Source organism: Perca flavescens, chromosome 2, assembly GCF_004354835.1.
Source record: "Perca flavescens isolate YP-PL-M2 chromosome 2, PFLA_1.0, whole genome shotgun sequence".
Classification (NCBI taxonomy): Eukaryota; Metazoa; Chordata; class Actinopteri; order Perciformes; family Percidae; genus Perca; species Perca flavescens.
Window position 1 is genome coordinate 5,909,663 of NC_041332.1, and position 18,515 is coordinate 5,928,177.

Sequence of the window (18,515 nt, forward strand, 5' to 3'; positions counted from 1 at the left end):
GGCATATGTTGAAGTGGATCTGCTGGTGATTTGGGTTCTTGGAACAATGGGAACTGTTGTCCCAAACTGCCTCCCAATTAATTACGTTCCCCTCCAGGCTCAGCTCTCACTCCCATTTCTTTAGTATTGTGAGTTCTCTTACAGTTACTGGCATCAGTTTAGCATAAATCTTGGACACTAATCCTCTCACCGGAGAATCAACAAGCCATTTAATGATTGGGTGCATCTCAAGACTGCTCCCCCATGGTACTCCATAACATTTTAGGGCTGATCTTAAGCGAAGATAAAGGAAAAAGAATGTCCTAGGGACCTCAAAGCTAGCTCTCAGGTTTTCAAAACTTAACATACCTTCATCATTGAATAGCTGGTCTAGAGTATAAATACCTCTGTCACTCCACTGGTTATAAACAAAAGGTTTGTTACCAGACATTAAGTGTATGTTGTGCCAAATTGGGGTCTTCAAATGCCACTTATTGGTGTAGCGTAGTTGCTCCTCGACCTGTTTAAAGTTGGTCAATGTGTTGGTGATAATAGGGCCATAGGCTAGCATACACTTTTTGGGACACACACCTGTAAAGGCAAGGTCTTGCAGTCTTAGACTTCCAGTGAGGTTTTGCTCTATTTCTCTCCATGGGACTGTAGATGAGGGGTCCATCCACACACTGAGGGCCCTAAGCTGAAAGGTTCTGTGGTACACTTTAAGGTTGGGGAGGGCCAGGCCTCCCGTGTTTGTGGGACATTGCAGGGTAGAGTATTTTAGCCTAGGTTGTTTATTATTCCAAATATACTGCCGAATTACAGTATCAAGTTTCTTCAAGAAATGTATTGGTGGGAGTAAGGGAATCATTGTCAAGAAATTCACACAAGGAACTATGTTCATTTTAATGATAGTAATCCTGGACCTTATGGCTTGGGCTAACGGTTCAAGAGAGATCGCAAATAACATGGTAGATAGCAGGCATCCCTGTCTCGAGCCCCGCGCGATGGGGAAAGGCTGTGAGTACAGGACATTGGTTGGGACTATGGCTGTGGGATTCACATATAAAGTACGTACCATAACCCTAACCCATGTCAATTAATTTGGCTCCCAAACCAAGCCTCTCCATTACTTGCCACAAGTAGTTCCACAGTATTTCTAGGCGGTCAAAAGCCTTTTCCACGTCCAGTGATAAAACTGCTGCCGTTGTTGGAAGGTTTTTGTTGTCACGTCTAGTCTCTGTGTCAAGTTTCTTTGTTTAGTTGGGTTCATGTTTTTTGTTGGTTTTCCCATTTCCTGTTTTATTTTGAAGTCTCTCTGTTCCCTTATATGTTGTCTTGTTTTACTTCCTGTCTTTTGGTTTTCCCGCCTTTGTGATTGTCTGATGTCTTTCACCGGTTCACCAGCCCTTGTGTCACCTGCCCCTTGTTATCCCTCGTTTACTTGTGTATTTAGTCCCTGTGTTTTCTGTCTGTTGTTGGTGGATTGTCGTTTGTCTTTGTGGTTCTATTCCTGTGTGTAAATTGTATTTCCATGTTCTTGTGTTTTTGTTCTCCTGGATCCTTACCCATTTCCTTCAGAGTTCCTGTTTTCTTTTGGATTTACTCACCAGCTCAGCTTACTTGTTTGTAAGTCTCTTTGTGTTCTAATTAAATTATTATTATTTCTGCTGCTGCCGCCTCTCCTCTCATCTCTGCATTTGGGTCCCAGCCTACAACCCTGACATTTGGCTTCTTCTATTACATGGAATAATCTGCGTATATTGTCTGCAGCGTGACGCTTTGGAAGCTTCTCAATAAAGCGTTCTAGGCGTAGTTCCAAGACCTTGGAATGGAGTTTAATATCCGTCCCAATGAGGCTGATGGGCCTGTAGTTTGAGCACTCCGTAGGATCTTTGCCCTTTTTGTGTATGACCGAAATTAGTGCAGTGTTTGTTTGTTGATGACAGGTGCCCCTCTCAGTGGCCGTGGTTAAAGTTTGTAAGATGGTAGGTCCTAGTATGTCAAAGTATTGTAGCAGAAGTTCTGATGGAATTCTTTTCAACCCCTGGTGTTTTCCCTTTCTTAGCTGTTTTTAATGCTGATTTAACTTTATAGGTTGACCCAGTTGTTCTGCCTCCTCCTGGGTCAAGAAGAGGCAGGTTTAGCTCTTAGGAATTTTTGGCACTGTATTGGATCCGGATTGCAGGAGGATTCATACAGCTTTGAATAAAAGGATTGGAAATTCAGAGCAAGCAATTTGCTTGGTTTGCAACCATTAAAATGTAATTTTGCCTCACTCTGTGCATTATGGATTCAGCTCTCCTTCTTGGCAAATCATTTAGCTCCGATTGATTTGTGACCAAAAGTGTGTAGATTTAGAAAAACATGTCTTTAGAGACTGTCTAACTATTTACAATGTTCTTCCAACTCCGCAATCCTTGTCTCTCTTTTTCTTCATATTCACCGCAAAGGAAGATGTGAAATCTCTAATAAATCCTTTAGTGGCTTGCTAAATTTACGCTGGGTCCGAAACTGAGTCAGTATTGATTGATATAAACTCTGCCAACTTGGCTCTAAACTCTGTATCAAAAGCAGTGTTTTGGAGAAGGGAATTGTTAAATTGCCATCTTCTAGATCTTTCTCCTCACATATCACAACGGAATGTGGTTATCAGCGCATTGTGATCAGGAAGAATTGCTGGTTCTATTGCTATTGTGTGGAACATTGCCTTAAGCTCACTGAAGCACCAAATATAATCAATGCAGGAATGGGTGAGGTGAGAAGGTGTAATCCTTGCTAGTAGGATCGTGCATCCTCCATATGTTTGTAAGATGGTGGGATTCCACAACTGCTTTAAACATGTCCGATATGTGTTTTTGGGCTTTCGTCTGATTGACCCCTGATCTATCCTGGTTTAAATCTAGTACTGCATTCATGTCTCCCCCTATAATTCGTGAATATTCATTGAGAGAGAGAGCAATTCATTGGTTAGGCGTGGGAAGAAACTTTCATTATATGTAGCCGGTGCATATACCAAGACAAAAGCTATTTTCCTACTCCTTATCGTGGTACATACAATATATAAGATCCTGCCCGAAGAATGTTTTTCTGCTTTTGTCTAGGGGATGTGTGGATTTCCGCGACAGCAGCACGATGAAGGTGTGACTCTTGTATAAGTGCCACGTCTGTTTTTCATTCTTAAATAATCCAGGAATTTAGCTTGTTTGATTAGCCCATTTAGCCCCCTGATGTTAATTGAAAGGATTGGAAGCTCAGCCATCTTCAAAACTGAAACTCATACGTGTCTCGAGTATAAAACATGCAATAATTAAATCCCCCTTTCAATACCACGGATATAGCGCCACTTCGCCGGTCATGACAAAACAATAATGCACTTAAATATCCAAGGAATATCTTCCTCCTACCTGAGAAGCGAGCAGAGGAGGCAAGGAAGAGACACGAGGAGAGAGGAGTCAAGGCAACAGGCATTTTAGAGAGAGCTCTCTGCTTTTGAGCTGACATATTCAAGTGACGTCAATTAAAGGTTAAAGGGGCTTTTATTTTCATTTCCTGTCTCATCTGACTTTATGGTGAGCAACCAGAGAGAACCCATTCAAACACGTGGAGAACATCGAAACTCTACTAGATAAATTGTCAACAGTTAAATGTATCGCCAAGTATTACAAATTCTGTGATTCCAGCTTCTTACAGTTTTTCTCAATTTAATTGGCACATTTACTGAAACACATTTACAATTGTCAAAACTCTAGGTACAATCCTCACACAACATGGTAGATTCAGCACATCACTCTAAGTGACCTGCAAAAGGTGATTACTCCATCAAAATAAATAACTCCTGTTTCAAATGAATAAATCCATTTCATCAAAACAGGGGTCCTTAATCGTTGCTTAGACAAAGACAGTCAAAAGGCAAATACATCTTGCCAAATGTACTCTGAAAATGTGATAGCTACCCTCTCTAATATTGTCCAGTTGCTAACATTGTATATTCAGGTAGCTGAATAGTATTGATGTCAGCCATGGCGCACACTAGCCTGGTCCTACCAGACTCTGGTACACTAAGAAACATCTTTTTTTCTGTTATCATTGTATGTATTGCCATATTGTCAGTGCTGTTTTTGGTATATTGTATGAAAAGTTATATTTGATTTAGATTCCATCACTTGTTTGTTTTACTCAGCACTTTGTAGGACCAGTTATTGGTCTTTGCCTGCTACGTATCTTCTGGATATAACTTGTACTTTATGACTGTTTGTGCATTAATGTTGGATATAATTAAAAGGCAGATGGTGTCTTATTAACTTTGTCTTGATGTTGTGCAGATTATTTATCTGATAAAAGGACGACAACAAAAACATGGACATGCATTTCTGTAAATATAAATCTTTAAATTCAGCCTCTTAACACCTTTTTCCCCTTAAGAATAATGTTTGTATGCTTGTTTTCCTTGGTTCATTTCCCTCGTTTCACAGATTTTCTAGAAAAGAGGATAAATATCTCGAAACAAGACGGAAAGAAACTTTTAAATATCATTTGAATAGTTGACTTTTCAATAGATGATTTGATTTGTTCTGTAGTCAGGTCAAATAATCTCATCCTACAAAGAAATAATGAACATACAATACAGGACTTATTTGTGTTTTGCAATGATCCAATGACAATAAAAACTTTTAAAGATTATTTTCAGCCTTTATTTTGACAGTAAACCTGACCGTTTACTTCATGTTCAAACAAAAATGAACCCCGGTCTCCTGGGTGAAAGTCCTGTGTTTGTTTGACCCATGGTCACTGTCACTATAAATGTAAATATATATGTCATAATTGCTGCTTGATGAAATGACCCATGGAATCATTTTTCGGGGGAGAACAGTCATTCGTTAGTCATTCCCCGGCTGCATAGACAGTGCAGTGACTCAGCGAGTGCAGAATCATAAGACCCAGAAACTCTGACCAATCAGATCAGACAGGGTTTTTTTTTTTGGGAGGAGGGGCTTAAACAGACAGGCCCCAAAATGGAGAAATTCAGACAGAGGGTGACTATAAGACATTATGACATTAAAGCATGTAAACTAATTCTAGTAAAAACCTAACATACGAATGAACCTGAAAATGAGCATGATATGGGACCTTTAATGGTTGATGTTCATAAACTAAAGTAAAATATCTGAATTCTTCTTCCACCACTGATCATATGATGGTACGCTAAATATATTTTGGTTTAGGACTGTTACGTACTTGAAGGAGGAAACAAGCGCCTTGAAGGCACCACATTGGTTTCTGGAACGAGGAGTAATGAGCTGAAATCTGTGTGTAGTGGTGTAGTCTACGTGATACGCAGGTATACGCAGTATACCCACTAAGAAAGCTCCAGGATTTCCATATACCCACTTCAAAACGTGCAATGGCACGTAACGACATACTTTCCATTATAATTATGATATTTTTTTTTATTTAGTACAGCACTTGAGTGGATGTAGGCTACTCAGTGGTGCCAAAAGTGGGTATGCGCTATATGCGGCGCATAGGGGCGCAGCACAATGGGGGTGCCAAAGCGATGGTTGACAAAGTAATTTAAATGTTGCTGATAGCTACATTTAGATTTTGGTTAAACCCTATGGTTCCAATGCCTGAAATATCTCAATTTTATTAAGGTAAAATAACAACTGGTAAATATAAGGTAGCATGCACAAAAAATGACAAGAAGCTGGAAAACATAACTTATGCAATAACTTTGGTTTACCATGGAATCATTAATAGATTTAGTTTTACCATTAGCTGTTCATGTTAGCTGTGTTGTCAGACATACCGGCTATAGTTACATCTGTTGGGTGACATGGAAGATGTAATTACAGGGTCACATCTCTCTCTCTCTTTAAAGGTCTGTGCTCAGTAGCTCTCCATATTTATACTTTTTAAAATCCAAAATGTGAATGTAATTTCAACAGCAGCACAACCTGACTGCATAAAAGTTGTCTTATCAGATGCCGTCACTAGGATAAGAATTGAATTTAGGCTGCTGTATTTAACAGTGAGTTCATTTCATTCAGGTGTGAGGATGGTGGATCAGGAAAGACAGGGGAAGGCAACAGGTAGGTCTAACATTAAGTGTAGGGGGAGCCACTTGATACCATCAGATTAATTTCTTAATATTATTAATATTGAAAAACTAATATAGAAAATATATTACATAATGTTTGTTTGACAATATGTCTTAGTGGAGAAGAACACAGGCAAGGAGTGAATGAGACAGAGATGAGGTCGGCGATGGCATCACGTAGAGATGAGTCCAGTGATGACATCAGGTAGGAGTTCTATTAGACCACACAAAGCTAAATGTCCAGTTCAAGTTCCGAGTCCTCCTCACTTTCGTTTCATTTTGCATGATTTTGATATACTTTAAAATATACATTTATTTAATAAACCCCATACATGATGATGTCCGACACACTTATTTATTTACTTGTTGTTTTTTTTGGGGGTGGGGTACCAAAAATGTTGCTGCATACCCCTCTGACATTGGGTAGTTGCGCCCCTGGGTGTACTTAGTTACATTACAGCACTGGACCTGATTCATGTGGTTGTTGTTTGACAGCAGCTGGTAAAAGATGCCAGTGTTGTAGTACTTGAGATCCGTCTTGGTCTCCAGACCACTTTTTGAAAGTCTCGGTCTCGAAATCTCGTCTCCATCTCAGATAAAAAGGAATTTGGATTTAATTTCAAGACCGGTCAACCAATGTGTTGATGTTGAATGTTTGTGATAAACTGAAGGATGAAGGGTTCCTTTGTTTTTGGAGAAAATTCTCCTCCTTCTTAAGCTAAATAAAGTTTTTAAAAAGTATCTTGGATGAGCTGGAAAATACATTGTAACAAAGCTGGAAACAGGGCTGTTTTTCTGACACCATGAAAAGTTTAAAAACTTTTTAGAGATACGTGGTTCTCACAGGACAGCGAAACTACTTTAGGAATAGCTGGCCGGTGTACCTGAGTTCCTGCCGAGTCACCAGTGGGTGGGTCCCTTCACTGATTGGCACTGCTTGGTTTCTTTGCTGCGTTGCCTTCTTTTGTTTGACACCGACAACACGCCTCACATTAACCTCTGCATCCATGCACTCTCACCGATACTGACCTTAACGCAAAGCCTGTCAGATCCGCCCCCTTTGAAGAATTCACTCAGTTATGTAGGGTCAGTATTGTCATGTTAAAACGTTCCTTTTGAAACTTGAGACCATTTTCATTGTGACCTTTGTTTGTCAGACTTCCTGGAAAAATGTGTGATGTGTGTTCACTTCCAATGCATTTCTTTGAATCATGTTACAGCAAAAAAATAACCTAAAAAAATAATAATAATAAAATAACGAACCCGCCTTCTCCTGCCATCTGGCTCAGTGTTGTGAAAACACTATGTCTGTCGGCAGGTTTTCTTGCACGACCAAATATCTAAGTAGATAATTTGGGACATCCCTACGAGAGCATGAGTTGTTAGTTGCGATTTGTGCAGGGGGGGTGGGGGGGGGATGTTTTTTGAATCATGCACAACAAAACATGCAAGAATTAAATCCCCCTTTCAATACCATGGATATAGCACCACTTCGCTGGTCATGACAAAACAATAATGCACTTAAATATCCAAGGAATATCTTCCTCCCATCTGAGATGCGAGCAGAGGAGGCAATGAAGAGACACGAGGAGAGAGGAGTCAAGGCAACAGGCATTTTAGAGAGACATCTCTGCTTTGGAGCCAACATATTCAAGTGATGTCGATTAAAGGGGCCTTTATTTTCATTTCCTGTCTCGTCTGACTTTATGGTGAGCACCCAGAGAAAACCCACTCAAACACGTGGAGAACATCGAAACTCTACTAGATAAGTTGTTAACAATTACATTTATTTATTTTAAGTATTACAAATTCTCTGATTCCAGCTTCTTACAGTTTTTCTCAATTTAATTGGCACAATTTCTGAAACACATTTACAATTTTCAAAACTCTAGGTACAATCCTGACACAACATGGTAGATTCAGAACATCACTCTAAGTGACCTGCAAAATGATTACTCCATCAAAACAATAAACTCCTGTTTCAAATGAATAAATCCATGTCATCAAAATAACAGGGGTCCTTAATCGTTGCTTAGACAAAGACAGTCAAAAGGCAAATACATCTTGCCAAATGACAGTGTACTCTGAAAATGTGATAGCTACCCTCTCTAATATTGTCCAGTTGCTAACATTGTATATTCAGGCAGCTGAATAGTATTGACGTCAGCCATGGCACACTAGCCTGGTCCTACCAGACTCTGGTACAATAGCCTGGTCCTACCAGACTCTGGTACTCTAGCCTGGTCCTACCAGACTCTGGTACACTAGCCTGGTCGTACCAGATTCTGGTACACTAGCCTGGTCCTACCAGACTCTGGTACACTAGCCTGGTCCTACCAGACTCTGTTACATTAGCCTGGTCTTACCAGACTCTGGTACATTAGCCTGGTCCTACCAGACTCTGGTACACTAGCCTGGTCCTACCAGATTCTGGTACACTAGCCTGGTCCTACCAGACTCTGGTACATTTCATGGTCCAGAGAGTCTGGCCACTCTCCATTGACAAGTGTTAACTTCCTTGAAGGCGGGTACTCTGTTGAATTTTAAAACTATTGGATCTGCCCAGAGCCACTCTGGATCTGCCAGAACCAACCGCTAACGTTTGGTCATGACGTACAGTATGTCGTGCACATTTGCAACAAGAGGGGAGACCGACAACTATTATTTATATTAGTTATTAGTTATTATTATACTATTACTTATATTTAGCATTAGCATCGCTAGCGTTAGCCTTAGCCAACTCCTTCACTACTAACGGAGCGAGCTGGAAAATCTAACTGTTCCCGAACCCCGTGAGGAGGAGGGCCACAACAACATGGCCACCAACACAACTCAGCAAAGATTGTTCTTGCTCGGGATTTAACTTCTGGATGGGTGTATGTAGGAGGCCGGAGCCAGGCTAGGCACACACTATACTTTCAATAAAACATTTTTTCCTCATTGTATGTGCACACCAGCCAACGACAAATACACAAAGGAAGCTTGTGCAGAAAAAAAATATGCAAAATACAAATATAGTTGTACAAGATGTGCAAGAGAAAAGAAAATCCAATCTCTCCTCTCTGTCTGGCCACAACATTTCATCCACATAACACTTGATTTCCTCCCTTGCAATGCAACGGAGAAAAAACTTTGGCATGACTCAGCCCCCCCCTCCCCTACAACAATCTGCTGTGATAAATGATTGTGATGATACATGACCATCTGTTTAGCAGTATTAGTCTTTGCTTTTGGTAAAGTAAAGTAACCTCTTGTGGCATGTCTAGTCGCATAGTCATGATTAGACAATATTATTACAAGATTAGACAGTGCCTAGACATGGAAGTAGGACAGAGTTTGGGGAAGACATGCAGCAAAGGGCAGCAGCAGGTCAGATTTGAACCCACAGCGCTGCTAAGGACTCAGCCAACATGGAGCGAACGCTCTTACTGGGTGAGCTAGAGGCCGCCCCTTGGTTGTTCTTTCTAAATGTACTTAACGTTTTCACAATGGACACAGAAACTGTGTTGAGTCATGATGACTATGACTATTGTTCGCGTTGCTTTGAGGAAACAATCCATAATAACCCATAAAACAGGTTGGTCCACCACTTAAAGTCTCGATAAACTCTGATTTTTCTGTCTGAAGACACAGAGCTGCAAACTTCCATCAACAAAAACAAACGTTTTACTCTACTTGGAACATTCGAACCGTAAGAAACATCGTTTTCTGTTATCATTGTTTGTATTGCCATATTGTCAGTGCTGTTTTTGGTATATTGTATGAAAAGTTATATTTGATGAAGATTCCATCACTTGTTTTGTTATGATGTTGTGCAGATTATTTATCTGATAAAAGGATGACAACAAAAACATGGACATATATTTCTGTAAATATAAATCTTTAAATTCAGCCTTTAAGACTTTTTTTCCCCTTAAGAATAACGTTTGTATGCTTCTTTTCCGTGGTTCATTTCCCTCGTTTCACAGATTTTCTAGAAATGAGGATAAATATCTCGAAACAAGACGGAAAAAAACTTGAATTTGAATAGTTGATTTTTCAATAAATGATTTGATTTTTTTCTGTAGTCAGGTAAAATAATCTCATCCTACTGGCAAAATAATGAACAAACAGTACAGGACTTATGTGTGTCATTTTGCAATGGTCCAATGACAATAAAAACTTTATTTTTAGTATGAATTTATTTTAGAGTGCTTCTGCAAATATACTTTTAGGGACATGAACATATCTTTCTGTAGCTATACTTCTTTAAATTAAGACTTAACCTACACTTTGCTTTTTGAATACATGATCTAATTTGTTGTGGAATCAGGTAAAACAACAGTAGATGAAATTCTTCAGCACAGTGTTCTGCAATAATTATTAATAGTCAGAATCATCACAGATAGTTCTGATTTTCTCACCATGTGCTCCTGACTTTTCTTTAGCAGAAACATGTTTTAAACTCTTCTCACCACCAGACGACCCTGTTTACTATGGACTCAGCTGAGTCTACACATTTAAAAAGTTCTGTTATTTATCAATGGAAACTGGTTCCAAATGTTTTCCTCAAAAGCCCTGAATCTTTAAGTTTTTTTTTGACAGAACAGTTTGGATCGTTTCTAAAGTTTCTAAAGTGTGACGATTTTTTATTGAGTACTTCAACCTTTGATACTTTGAGTACATTTTCCTGAAGATACCTACATAATTTTACTTAAGTAATATTTTCAATGCAGGACTTTTACTTGTAACGGAGTAATGGTATCTTTACATTGTGGTATTAGTACTTTTACTTAAGTAAAGGATCTGAATACTTCTTCCACCACTGATCAGGTTACATCTTTAAAACAATAAGCGGTTAGTAAAGTGCACGTTGCTGTTCCTGCAGTGATGATGAACAATCAGTGACGGCTGTCAGACTGGTTAGCTATCACATTCTGCAAACTCATGATGTTAATCATGAACACCTGAGCTCTTTGTTCACAAGGTTGGCTGATTACTTATGGTTATTATTTACTGAGTTGTTGGGTAGTGAGCACAGTGAGGGCCGACCGGCTCTGTTTCAAGCTCTCTTGTGGGACATTTCAAGCATTCTTGGGGCCTCATGGAAGCCACGGAGCCCTAAGCAGCCGCTTAGTTTACTTAGGCGTTGGGCCGGTTCTGGCTGCTGCTGTAAATGGAGCATGCCCCCAAACTCTTTCTTAGGCTGAGCCCAAAATGGCAATTTGATTTGACAATTTGACTCACCTAACATCATCCTCCTCTAACCCTGGTGATGTTTTTCCTCACAGAAACCATTGACATGAAGTTTGGGTTGCTGGTGGTATTGGCGGTGGCCGTTCTGGTGCCCAGCCTGTCCGAGGGCCGGATCGTCTCCAGATGCGAGCTGAAAGAAAAGCTTGGGCAGGCGATCACGCTGCCTCCACGTCTTCAAAAGTTCAAGCAACAATACCTGGCAATAGGTGAGATTAATAAAACTCCTGAGAGTTAAATAAGTCACATCATCACCTCCAGAGTGACCAGCATGAATCACTCTCTGAGATAGAGTAAGAGTTTATTCCTGCAAACAGGAAGAAAATCAAATCACGATATTTTTTTAAGATCAATTTTTTATTGTTTTTTATTGTTAGACATACAGAACAGAGAAACACACATTGAACAAGAACAAAAACTCTCTCCCACCCCCCACCCCTCTGCAGTGTCAAGGAAATATTTAACCCTTGTGTTGTCTTCCCATCAACCTTGAAAAAAAACACATTTTTTCCCGATGTTTTTGACGCCTTTTTTTCCAGTTTGTTTTTGCTTTTTCCAACGTTTTAAATTGTTACATTTTTCTACTATCCCATGGGCCCACCACCTGTGGGAGGAACCGCTGGGGTCGGGTGCGCTGCTACATGGGTGGCAGTGAAGGTCAGGGGCCTCGACGGACCAGACCCGGGCAGCAGACGCTGGCTCTGGGGACGTGGAACGTCACCTCTCTGTGGGGGAAGGAGCCGGAACTGGTGCGGGAGGTGGAGCGCTACCGGTTAGATCTGGTGGGGCTTACCTCTACGCACAGTCTCGGTTCTGGAACCATACTCCTGGATAGGGGTTGGACTCTTTTCTTCTCCGGAGTTGCCCAGGGTGTGAGGCGCCGGGCGGGTGTGGGGATACTCACAAATCCCCGGCTGAGCGCCGCTACGTTGAAGTTTACCCCGGTGGACGAGAGGGTTGCCTCCCTACGCCTGCGGGTTGTGGGGGGGGAAAACTCTGACTGTTGTTTGTGCATATGCACCAAACAAGAGTTCGGAGTATTCGGCCTTCTTGGAGACCTTGACTGGAGTCCTGCATGGGGCTCCAGTAGGGAACTCCATTGTTCTGCTGGAGGACTTCAACGCGCACGTGGGCAATGATGGAGACACCTGGAGAGGCGTGATTGGGAGGAACGGCCTCCGTGATCTAAACTAGAGTGGTTGTTTGTTGTTGGACTTCTGTGCTAGTCATGGATTGTCTATAACAAACACCATGTTCGAACATAGGGATGCTCATAAGTGTACTTGGTACCAGAGCACCCTAGGCCAAAGGTCTATGATCGATTTTATAATCGTTTCATCTGATCTGAGGCGGTATGTTTTGGACACTCGGGTGAAGAGAGGGGCGGAGCTGTCAACTGATCACCATCTGGTGGTGAGTTGGGTCAGGGGGTGGGGGAAGACTCTGGACAGACCTGGTAAGCCCAAACGGGTAGTGCGGGTAAATTGGGAACGTTTGGAGGAGGCCCCTGTCCGACAGACTTTCAATTCACACCTCCGGTGGACCTTTTCGTGCATCCCTGTGGAGGCTGGGGGCGTTGAACCCGAGTGGACAATGTTCAAAGTTTCCCTGGCTGGAGCTGCGGCGAGGAGCTGTGGTCTTAGGGTCTTAGGTGCCTCAAGGGGCGGTGGCCCACAGGCGCCGTGGTGGACACCGGTGGTCGGGGAAGCCGTCCGACTGAAGAAGGAGTCTTTCCGGGATAGCCCGAAGGGCTGCAGCCTCTGCCGTGAAAGAGGCAAAGCAGTGGGTGTGGGAGAAGTTTGGAGAAGACATGGAGAAGGACTTTCGGTCGGCACCAAGGTGCTTCTGGAAAACTGTTTGCCACCTCAGGAGGGGGAAGCGGAGAACCATCCAAGCTGTGTACAGTAAGGATGGGACACTGTTGACCTCAACTGAGGAGGTAATAGGGCGGTGGAAGGAGCACTTTGAGGAACTCCTGAATCTGACTAATACGCCCTCTATGTTAGAGGCAGAGCTGGAGGATCATGGGGGATCATTGTCAATTTCCCAGGTGGAAGTCACTGATGTAGTCAAACAACTCCACAGTGGCAAAGCCCAGGGGATTGATGAGATCTGTCCAGAAATGCTCAAGGCTCTGGGTGTGGAAGGGCTGTCCTGGTTGCCTCTTCAACATTGCGTGAAAGTCTGGGACAGTGCCAAAGGAGTGGCAGACCGGTGGCAGAGGGTGTGTGCCAATTACAGGGGTATCACAATTCTCAGCCTCCCTGGTAAAGTCTACTCCAAGGTGCTGGAAAGGAGGGTTCGGCCAATAGTCGAACCTCGGGTTGAAGAAGAACAATGCGGATTCCGTCCTGGTCGTGGAACAACGGAGCAGCTCTTCACTCTCGCAAGGATCCTGGAGGGAGCCTGGGAGTATGCCCAACTAGTCTACATGTGTTTTGTGGATCTGGAAAAGGCGTATGACCGGGTCCCCGGGAGATACTGTGGGAGGTGCTGCGGGAGTATGGGGTGAGGGGGTCTCTACTCAGGGCCATCCAATCTCTGTACGACCAAAGTGAGAGCTGTGTGCGGGTTCTCGGCAGTAAGTCGGACTCGTTTCAGGTGAGGGTTGGCCTCCGCCAGGGCTGCGCTTTGTCACCAATCCTGTTTGTAACATTTATGGACAGGATATCGAGGCGTAGTCGAGGTGGGGAGGGGTTGCGGTTTGGTGGGCTGAGGGATCTCATCGCTGCTCTTTGCAGATGATGTGGTCCTGATGGCATCATCGGCCTGCGACCTTCAGCACTCACTGGATCGGTTCGCAGCCGAGAGTGAAGCCCTTGGGATGAGGATCAGCACCTCTAAATCTGAGGCCATGGTTCTCAGCAGGAAACCGATGGAGTGCCTACTCCAGGTAGGAAATGAGTCCTTACCCCAAGTGAAGGAGTTCAAGTACCTTGGGGTTTTGTTCGCGAGTGAGGGGACAATGGAGCGGGAGATTGGTCGGAGAATCGGTGCATTACATTTCAATCTATCGCACCGTTGTGACGAAAAGAGAGTTGAGCCAGAAGGCAAAGCTCTCGATCTACCGGTCAGTTTTCGTTCCTACCCTCACCTATGGTCATGAAGGCTGGGCCATGACTGAAAGAACGAGATCCAGGGTACAAGCGGCTGAAATGGGTTTCCTCAGGAGGGTGGCTGGCGTCTCCCTTAGAGATAGGGTGAGAAGCTCAGTCATCCGTGAGGAGCTCGGAGTAGAGCCGCTGCTCCTTTGCGTCGAAAGGAGCCAGTTGAGGTGGTTTGGGCATCTGGTAAGGATGCCCCCTGGGCGCCTCCCTAGGGAGATGTTCCAGGCACGTCCAGCTGGGAGGAGGCCTCGGGGAAGACCAGGACTAGGTGGAGGGATTATATCTCCAACCTGGCCTGGGAACGCCTCGGGATCCCCCAGTCGGAGCTGGTTAATGTTGCTTGGGAAAGGAAAGTTTGGGGTCCCCTGCTGGAGCTGCTCCCCCCGCGACCCGATACCGGATAAGCGGACGAATATGGATGGATGGATGGATGGACATTTTTCTTCTATACATTCAGCTTTTATTTCTACATGCAATATTTTCTTAGCCTGACAAGCCAGACCCACATCACGATGTTGGGTCTGGGAACTCACCATTGACAAGGCTCAATCTGAGGGGCGGGATAAACGCTTGTCTTTCAAATTCCCTCTGCACGCAATAGGATAACGCTACAACCAGGCAGAGCAATGAAGAAGGTAGCGAAGCTAGTTGATAGATTTTTTTTGCTGTATCCGGTCAACAAAACTCCGAACACATCCTCCTTTTTTATTTCTTTCCCGTTCTTTGTTCTTTTTTCAAAGAAAAGCTGAACTCCAAGTCTTACAGAAGACCGCTGTTCCCAGCAGCAACAGCAATAAGCCCCGCCCACCGACTCTATACACGATGTGATTGGCCTGACCAGAGTTTGGTTTTTCCAGCTGACAAGCTGCAACTTCTGGGCCCTGTAGAAAAACATTGTCTATGGGCCTCTCCCCGCATCCCCCTCACATGAGGGCCCTGTGTACTCAGTTCCCTTTTGCACCCCCAGTCCGACACCACTGCCCACCTGCCCCTAGTGACCAGTTGCCACTGGTTGTATAGAGAGAAACATATTACGACGACAAAGATATACTAAACGACTAAAGAAAGTCACAAAATGACTATATATGACTTTAAAGAAAGAAAAACGTACTACAAATAGACACAAAACAACTACAGTACAAATAGAATTGAAAAAACTCACTAACTGACTATCACCTTTTCTTTTACTTCAACTTTATTTTAAAATTTAACTTTTTTTTAAACTCTATTTTGTCGTTCTTTGCTTCCCTCCATCTGCGTGCATGGCTTGTTTGTTGCAGTTATCTGTGAGGTGAACAGCCGGTCCCGTCTCAACACCGGCCTGGTCAAGGTGTTCGGCAAACGCAGAACTACAACCACAGCCAAGCCAACAACTACGGTCACAACACAACCGACTACCACCCAAACAACTACCACCCAACCAACTACCACTGCTCCAACAACCACCCAACCAACAACCACCCAAACGACTAGCACCCAACCAACAACCACCCAAACGACTAGCACCCAACCAACAACCACCCAAACAACTACCACCCAACCAACTACCACTGCTCCAACAACCACCCAACCAACAACCACCCAAATGACTACCAACCAACCGACTACCACTGCTCCAACAACCACCCAACCAACAACCACCCAACCGACTACCACTGCTCCAACAACCACCCAACCAACAACCACCCAACCGACTACCACTGCTCCAACAACCACCCAACCAACAACCACCCAACCGACTACCACTGCTCCAACAACCACCCAAACAATCACAGACGGAACCGGAGCTGGCAACAGAAGAAAGCGTGAGGCAAGCAGCGAGGAGTCTGACTCGGCAGAGATGGACTTGTGGCTGGAGGAACTGCTGAACAGGCGCAACAAGACGGTGGATGAAGACGAGGTTGAGGAAGGTGGGAAACGTAAGAAACGATCCAGCAAGGACAGATCCAGCAAGGACAGATCCAGCAAGGACAGATCCAGTGAGGACAGATCCAGTGAGGACCGTTCCAGTGAGGAGACCAAGCAGTTGTCTCTCGGCCTTTACGGGATCTTCCAGCTGTCTGACGAGACCTTCTGTAATTCCGGTTATCGCTCCTCCAAAAGCAAGTGCAACACAGCTTGCAATGGTGAGTCTTTCAACCAGACACATACAGACATAGTGGATATTTAAATGACATATTTTGCACATTAAAAACTGTTCTTTTTTCTCCCCATGAAGCCTTCACTGATGACAACATTATGGACGACATTGATTGCTTTGTGAAGACTGATCAGTGGGGGTAAGTTTCTAAATTTACCTTTGGAGATGCTCCTATTGTGTTGGAATTGTTTAAGTTAGAATGAATATTGCATATAGATAGTGTAAAAGTAATATACAGGTAATAGAGCTCAAAAGACAGCCACGTTTTGGAATGGTGACTTTTTGGACGGGTGCCAAAAAGTGAGCATCTGACAAAAAGTAGTTGTCGTCTGCAGGAGCGCCCTGTGCCTTAAGTCCGTTTTTTCATTTGATCCCAGAGGTCATTTGTTTAAGCAGCAATTTTTCCTTTTACATTACTAAAGTCATGTTCGGTGTCACATTGCGTAAGCCTTCAAACATGATATTTTTCTTAACTTAAATTAAAACATAACTCTTGCCAAAATGCAATCTAGGGTCTTTTTGTGAATGTACCAGAGTCAAACTTTCGTTTAAAAGCATATTTAGGACAGAAGCGCCACTTTTAAGATTTACTGTATTCTCGTTTTTCGGTCAAATGGCCTTTTGAATGGGAGTGTTAGGGGCACTTTTATGCTAGCCTCAAAATAGCTATTTTTAAAACACTAAGAAGGCTCCACACCACACAAAACTTTGCTCGAAGTATCACCAGGGGCTCTCCACCTTAACTACACCGGTGCACAAGGGATCTACTAAATCTGTGGCTACTTGTTTTGATATCGGCTCGTTTTGACTGCCGAGGTGGTAGCGGCCGGAAACAACAAGAGCTACGTGACTTGTTCAAAACCTTTCTTTTTAATAAACTCTGGGTACACAAACAATGTTGTCAATGCGTTCGTTAAGGTGTAGAGGCCCTGGTGATACTTGGAGCAAAGTTTCATGTTGCGTTGAGCCTTCTTAGTGTTTTAAAAATAGCTATTTTGAGGCTAGCATAAAAGTGCCCCTACCAGTCCCATTCAAAATGCCATTTGACCCAAAAATGAGAATATGGTAAATCTTAAAAGTGGCACTTCTGTCCTAAATATGCTTTTAAACGAAAGTTTGACTCGGGTACATTCACAAAAAGACCCTAGGTTGCATTTTGGTGAGAGTTACGATTTAAGTAGTTTTGGTTCCAAAACATAACCAAACTGCGACACACAAAATGTAAAAACATGGTTAAAATTGCGACCTTTACATTCAAAAAATGCAACCGACGTTCTCTGGTTTAGATATGAGCCATTATTTCCTGACACTGCTAGGGGCGCTATATTATGAAAAGCTCCTGTGGGTCGTATTAGAAGGTGGGGATAAACAACTCATAGTATTTCATTGTCAGACCATTCTCCACAGCGCTAAGGAGGAAGGTGTGGTTAGTCCACACAGCATTCTGGGATGGGAGAAAAATGTGCTCTGGGTTATTGGCATTTCTTTAAACCAATCACAATCATCTTGGGGTGGTGCTAAGCGCCGGGTGGAGCGACGGTGCCTCTGCAAAATAGCCTCGGGAAGGAACTTGTTTTGGTGGAACATGTGTACGTTCAAAAGTTGTTTTAGTCGTGCAACAGAAAACTCTGATTTGGACAGATAGTCTAGCTAGCTGTCTGGATTTACCCTGCAGAGATCTGAGGAGCAGTTAACCATAGTCCTCAGAATCCACCAGAGGTTAGAACCCCAACATAAAGAAAGAGGAAGGTGACGGATATCGGCGAAAATATATGGCTCAGATATAGACTAAACAACTCATAGTGTTGCAGAACTAAAACAACTCATAGCGTTGTATGGTTAGGAGGACTTGTTGGTGGGAAAGGTTGGGTCTGCCTCAAAATGATTCAAATTAATGAATGAAGCTTATATTTGACAGAGTATAGCCCACCCAGAACTGTGTACCTTCTGAAATACCTTT

At 43.2% G+C, this 18,515-nt stretch overlaps 1 protein-coding gene across 1 annotated transcript in view; it reads left to right on the plus strand.

Moving 5' to 3' along the window:
• The window catches only part of LOC114573720 (GATA zinc finger domain-containing protein 14-like), a 30,584-nt gene extending 14,360 nt beyond the window's left edge, over nucleotides 1-16,224 (plus strand). The window contains exons 4-6 of the mRNA XM_028606039.1: nucleotides 11,347-11,517; nucleotides 15,696-15,847; nucleotides 15,919-16,224. Coding sequence (XP_028461840.1) covers nucleotides 11,347-11,517; nucleotides 15,696-15,847; nucleotides 15,919-16,224 — 629 coding nt within the window. The remainder of the gene's footprint in view (nucleotides 1-11,346; nucleotides 11,518-15,695; nucleotides 15,848-15,918) is intronic.
• Nucleotides 16,225-18,515: the final 2,291 nt, after the last annotated feature.